At 40.7% G+C, this 7,038-nt stretch overlaps 1 protein-coding gene across 1 annotated transcript; it reads right to left on the bottom strand.

Annotated features, from left to right (window-relative positions):
- Positions 1-1,319: 1,319 nt before the first annotated feature.
- On the bottom strand, positions 1,320-3,342 carry LOC144960288 (cerebellin-4-like). The gene is made up of 3 exons (XM_078893327.1): positions 3,185-3,342; positions 2,684-2,869; positions 1,320-1,970 (listed from the first exon to the last, which is right to left on the bottom strand). The coding sequence occupies exons 1-3, from the start codon at positions 3,255-3,257 to the stop codon at positions 1,753-1,755; spliced, it is 477 nt and encodes a 158-aa protein (XP_078749453.1). The 5' UTR covers positions 3,258-3,342; the 3' UTR covers positions 1,320-1,752.
- Positions 3,343-7,038: the final 3,696 nt, after the last annotated feature.

Below are 7,038 nucleotides of genomic sequence, written 5' to 3'. Positions count from 1 at the left end.
CACCACCACTACGACATAATCACAACACTATCACCATTAAAACAACAATCACTATAATCAAAGTAATGATTTTTTTGATTTTGAACCAAGATGGCCGCCGTTGCCGGGCGGCGTGACATCAGACTACTGAATCCAATTTTTATTTTATAACTAATAATTTGTAAAAAAACTTCATTTTTCAATGAATTCAAGGTAATTTGGGATGATAAAAGGTATGTCATGGGGAATCCAAGACGATCTAGGGATGCCAATTCGGTACTTTTAATGCCAATTTTATTTAAAGGGTCATTAAGCAAAATAGACGAACTAGAGATGCCAATTTGGTACTTTTAATGCCAATTTTATTTAAAGGGTCATTAAGCAAAATAGACGATCTAGAGATGCCAATTCGGTACTTCTAATGCCAATTTTTTTTTTAAAGGGTCATTAAGCAAAACAGAAAATCATTTCCAGACACTAACCTCGGAAATGGGATAAGAAATTCAAGATTGTTATCTACTTCTACGGGCATTTATTAGAAAATGAAATGCTTTTAAATTATTGGCATTTACTTAGACCATTCAAAATTTTCCAGTAATGGGCACGATCTATATTACATTTACATGTGCTCGAGATCATTGGTCACATTGGAAAGTGTGCTCAAAATGACCCCACGTAGTGAAAATTGTTCATAATTAAAAAAAAATATCCAACGCTACTAATTGGTCGTTTTGCTCAGCATGACGCAAGGGTATGTTTATCAACTTTCATAAACAAAGAAGCGTGTTTAGATGCATTGAGAAATGTCCAAACGTTGTACAGTAGCAAATCACGTGATTGATGACTAGGTTGAACGAACACATGAATATAGATCGCTCCCATTGGTTTGGCATCTTTTTTCCTAAATTAATTTGACTGTCTAGACTTACCAACTATATCTCGTTGTGTACACTATTCTTTCATTTCTCGAGACTTTTGATTTCGTAGTGTTTAATATTTTTTTTAATTGAGCTTTATATGGCGCAATATCCATTAAATGTGCTCAAAGCGCTTTACACGGGGTCCCTGGTTTACAGCAACATTTAACATGTAGGACGGGACAAGACACCTATTAGGCGATAGTACAATTTTTCGAACAAAGACAACGCTTTTAACGGCCAGGTACTCATTTTACACCTGAGTACGGTGAGAAGATGTGAGTAAAGAGTCTTTTACAAGGACTCAATTATGCGCCGAGCGCGAGGCTCGAACCCAGGACCATCCGATTTGAAAGCGAGTGTCATACCACAAGACCACATAGCCGCACAATAGTGGTGTAAATCAATGAAAACACAATGAAATTGAAGGTAGTCTATTTATTAATTGTAAATGTATTCAAGTCATGTGAGTGTGTGAGATTGTTTTGATTATTTTAAACCAATAAAATGCACACAAATATACTGTAAGCGTTGAATGCATTTTAGTATTTAACGCCATCAAAGTATTATTCAATGGTTACGTATTATTTATCTAGAAAAGATAAGGTTTTCCAATGATAGTGGTAGTACACAGTGTATTTAACCCTCTCCTTACCACCTACAGGAAAATACTTGTATTACCACACAATATACATTTTTTCTTATTCAGATTTAATGCTACATCCCAATGATTTTTGTTTAATTAATAAGAACATAAGTTGTTATCAAGAGAGATTGAGTTTTAAAAAAAACAAAATTCATGCTGATTAAGCCTGCCATTTGGAGAAAATTCTGAAAATGATCGGGAACGAGAGAGTTAAATCAGTTTTAGTAAGAATCCTGTGAAAAATGAGTACGTCTCATTGTTGCTGAACACGTGATTAGACTTGGTGGAGTGAACTCGAGGTCTCACTGTGGATCCTTTGTTCAAGAAGACGATGGTACTGACGGAGGTCTGGTCATTGTGAGATTTGTCCCATGCCATGAGGGTGGCCACCGACTTGCGCTTTGCCTGCAAGTCAACGATGATGTATTCTGTAAGAGATCATTAATGGGACCATTGAACAGTCGTGCATAAAGATATTAAATGGAGACAGACGGTTGTGGATCTAGACGTAAAATGGAGACATTATACAGCTGTGCACGTAGAGACATAAATGGAGACGATCATTATCATCATCATCATCATCATCATTATCATCATCATCATCATCATCATCATCATCATCATCATCATCATCATCAACACCACCACCACCACCACCATCGCCACGATCACCATCATCACCACCACCATCACCACCACCACCATCACCACCACCATCACCATCATCATCACCACCACCACCATCACCACCACCATCACCACCATCATCATCACCACCACCATCAACACCACCATCACCACCACAATCACCACCACCACCATCACCACCATCACACCACCATCACCACCATCACCACCACCATCACCACTATCACCACCACCACCACAATCACCGACACCATCACCACCACCCTCACCACCACAATCATCACCATCACCACCACCATCATCACCACTATCACCACCATCACCACCACTATCACCACCATCACCACCACCATCACCACCACCACCACCACCACCATCATCATCACCACCACTACTTCTATCGCTCCAATGCATCACATACCACCAACCATACAATCCGGGAGTAATTTGAATTAGAAGAAATCACATTGAAAAATATTCAGTACGTCATTACCATTAGACTTAACTCTAAGAGAGAGATGGAAGGCGTAGAGGCCATCCCGTGGTGCCGTGAATACTCCATTGTAATGATTGTAGCCATTCCCAATGTTCAAAAGTTGATCGCTGAATACGAGACGTTTTCCAGCAATTACCCGATCCCTCTTATTGAATTTGAAACTGAAAGCAACTGTGTACGATTCTGTGAATAAGGTAAGGATATAAATGTGTGGTGATAGGTTTTCTATCTTCCTTACGATAATGGTGATGGTGATGATGATGGTTATGATGATGCTAATAAATAATAATGCTGAAGACTTATATAGCGCTATAACTCCGAGACACCAGACTCTAAGGGCTTTTAAAAAATATTGATGATGAATATGTTGTTGTTGTTGATGATGATGATGATGATGATGATGATGATGCTGATGATGATGATGATGATGATGATGATGATGATGCTGATGATGATGATGACGATCATGATGATGATGATGTAGTCATCCCAACCTACCTTTCTCCACCAGTTTTTGTACGACTTGACTAAGGTTCTTCCCTTCATCAACTTTGTACATCAGATCAGCCATCTTGTTTGAGACTGAAGAACAAGAGAATAAGAAACTCCAAATCAAATATTATTACACTCCCTTTAGTCGTGATAAAGAGCGGTTGTTAGGTTTCTTTAAATGCCCAGACACGCACGCCTGCATATATTTTAAGCTTCCCTTTGTTTTCGGGACTCGTTCTCATTAATAGCTCTCATAATTTTTTTGCAATGGTCAAGAACTCGATTCAAAATCCAATAAGAGTTCAAAGAGTGTAAAAATATTACATGTTGTATTCTGTTATATTTTATATAATGTCCTTATTACTAATTCATTGTCTCATACAAAATGCAGGTGCTATAGATTCTAAAAGGTGAAGTTAATGATGATGATGATGATGATGATGATGATGATGATGATGATGATGATGATGATGATGTTGATGATGATGATGATGATGATGATGACGATTATAGTGATGGTGATGATGATGATGATGATGATGATGATGATGATGACGATTATAGTGATGGTGATGATGATGATGATGATGATGATGATGATGATGATGATGATGATGATGATGATGATGATGTTGATGACGATGATGATGATGATGACGATTATAGTGATGGTGATGTTGATGATGATGATGATGATGATGACGATTATAGTGATGGTGATGATGATGATGATGATGATGATGATGATGACGATTATAGTGATGGTGATGACGATGATGATGATGATGACGATTATAGTGATGGTGATGTTGATGATGATGATGATGATGATGACGATTATAGTGATGATGATGATGATGATGATGATGATGATGATGATGATGATGATGATGACGATTATAGTGATGGTGATGATGATGATGATGATGATGATTATGATGATGATGATGATGATGATGATGATGATGATGATGATGATGATGATGATGATGTTGATGACGATGATGATGATGATGATGACGATTATAGTGATGGTGATGATACAGACACTAGAATTCGGACTACATGTCGTCTTATTATTAAAAAAAAAAAAAACAACATCCTTTTGTCTATTGTTTTCTGACATAGAGTACGACCCAACCGTCCATTTTTTAAACTGTTTCCATTGAAGCCTTCCCATACTTACCTCTTTGTTTATACTTACCAAGATTATATAACAGATGGAACAGCTAGACAACGTTCAAAACAGAGCATGTAGATTTGTTTGTAACAACTGCAGGAGGGCGGAAACTGTCAGTATGATGCGTAAGAGCCTAAAACGGTCTCCATTGCATGAAAGACGCACAATCCAAATAGCCAAAGTCATCTTTAACTCTCATCTTACCAGCCATTTTCAGGATATTCCCCCAAACTTCACACCCAAGTAACACAAAAATAGATTTGTTATCACTCAAACACAATAGCAGTGATTTTTGTAGATGAGTAATTTCTTTAGCAAAACATGCTCTACAACACACTGTTCATTTTATTTAATTTTTATGGTGTACAAGAGAAATTTGAAAAAGAAAAATGTCGGTTGTATCTTAATGAAGGAATGTGACGATTTTCCTATAGTTGGAAAGGAAAAGGGTTAAGGCCCGTTGTTTCAAATCGATAGCCTAATTCCTAATGAAAGACAACAGGAGCCATGCAAGGCCCATGCTGTTGCCCATTTTACTCCTTCTTACTTTTAAGACTCAACACTCTCCTTACCGACCATATTCATGATTTTTCAGAAATGTTATACCTACCAAACACAGAACTTGGCTTTTTACACTCAAATTCATTAGAAATTCGTCCATACAAGCTATGCACATATTTTGCAGCATAACAAGCTTCATAAAACACATAATTTTCATAAAAATTGTTATGTACACAAAAAATCTGATTAAGAAACTTGTTCACTGCATCGTAACAAATGTGACGAATTTCCTGTGGTTGGTAAGGAGAGGGTTAACTTCAGATTTTGAAGATTCCACAGACCACAGTATGTTTCTTTTTTTTTCTTTCATTAGAGATATGTTAATGTCGATGGCATGAACGATTACAACTCTGCATCCCCTCTTGAGTGGGTGAGATTATACTTGGATAACTTCCTCTTATTGTGTTGATTATCACCAAGGGTTAATTTAACTTGATCGTTTAGGCCTTTGCAAAATATGGTTACTTTGTTACACTTTATTCTTTGTTGAATCGGTTCCAGATTTAAACCAGTTTCATTTATTCTATATCTTTGTTGTTTTGATTTATAGATATTGTTATAGAAATCGTGATATACACCGGCTCCATCGGCCCAATGGCTTGAGAGAGCTACCTTTGTAAGGGGGGAGGGGGGGCGGTGTGGCTCAGCGATACGGTCTTTGCTTAGTACCCGAAAGTTACCGAGTTCGATCACCCATCGCTACTCTGTGAAGCCTTGTGCAAGTAACATCGCCCTAGGTCCCCCTCGTGGATCTTTACCTTGCAGTGGTGAGGGGGCTTGAGGCACACGGGAGGGCAAAGGTGTAAATCCCGGTCGACCGTCACGAGACCATCCCGGGTATCGAGCCAACGAGCCACATGAGCTGCTCGCCCCGGTGTGTGACTAAATTTGATCCAAACCCGGTGCCCGAATAGCAGCCCTATCCCGGCGCCACACTATTATCCTTATGTCGAGTCCCAATCAGTCCCGTCAATGGCGAAGCGGTCTGCCGCCTAGCCAAATAATACCGCGTTCGTGTCGCCAGGGTCGTCGGCACGTCCGAGAAAAAAGCAAACGTCCCATGTATCAATTGATTCGCGGCCTGCCAATCGGAAAATGCGACGGCGGGGATGGCGAACTGACGCACATATTGTCCCTGAACGTCGAGAGCCAGAGTATGGCAAAAAATGAGCTTTTATCAAAGCTATTGGCCGCCCACTGCGAAGATATCCTCCTATTACAGGAGACCCACCTTTATTCAGGCGCGCAATCTTCCCGATTCCAGATCCCAGGCTATACGGTGGTCCAACGCGAGGACACTTCTAGGCTCAAAGGAGGGGTTAGCGTTTACGCTAAAGAGCCATCGAAGGTAAGGGTCATTGAGAGCGTAACGGACAGCAGTAGGGTGAACCGAATTTCCGTGGAAGTAGGTGGACTGTGTTTGCATAATATTTACAAACCACCTAGAGCGACTTGGACTACACCACCGGTACCGGTGGTCACCCATCCTTCCATCTGTCTGGGACACTTTAATAGCCACCATCACAAATGGGGTTACCGAGACTGCAACGAGGCAGGAAGACAACTCTGCTCATGGATGGACTGTAACGATCTACACCTAGTGTACGATCTTACAGCCAAGGGTACCTTCCGGGGTACCCGCCATAAGAAGGAGTATACTCCAGACCTCACCCTCGTAACGAAAGGCGCGAATGGTGAACCGCTGCAGGTGAAGCGAACAGTCCTCGGCGACTTTCTGCATAGCCAGCACAGGCCGGTTCTTGTCACAGCTGGGTTGACAATACCGAGGGTGCAGTCTCTCCCACTTTGCAGATGGAATTTCAGGAAGGCTGACTGGGAGGAATTCAGTTCCTATATCGAGCAGGTCTGCCCTGCTATTCCTCCCAAGTCCAAGAATATAACCAGATTCAGTAGGCTACTGGTTAAGAGCGCTCAACGCTCTATTCCACGGGGCAAACGGAAATTCTACACCCCTTGCTGGACAGCAGAGTCGGAAGAGCTGTACCGAGAGTACCAGCAGACCCAGTCCCAAGACGCAGCCGATAGACTACTTCAGTCTCTGGCAGAGGGAAGGAAGCAACGGTGGCAGGAGACCGTGGAAAGTCTCGACTTTACACAC

The sequence above is a fragment of the Berghia stephanieae genome, chromosome 15, assembly GCF_034508935.2.
Source record: "Berghia stephanieae isolate SIO BIC M18660-M18661 chromosome 15, UCSD_Bste_1.3, whole genome shotgun sequence".
Taxonomy (NCBI): Eukaryota; Metazoa; Mollusca; class Gastropoda; order Nudibranchia; family Aeolidiidae; genus Berghia; species Berghia stephanieae.
Note: the sequence above shows the minus strand (reverse complement) of the source record. Positions and strands in the feature narration are given on the sequence as shown.

Coding starts and splice junctions, on each gene's coding strand:
- LOC144960288 (XM_078893327.1), bottom strand. CDS start 3,257: ATGGCTGATCTGATGTACAAAGTTGATGAAGGGAAGAACCTTAGTCAA. Junction 2,870..3,184: donor ACAAAAACTGGTGGAGAAAG/GTAGGTTGGGAT, acceptor CCTTATTCACAG/AATCGTACACAGTTGCTTTC. Junction 1,971..2,683: donor TCTTAGAGTTAAGTCTAATG/GTAATGACGTAC, acceptor GATCTCTTACAG/AATACATCATCGTTGACTTG.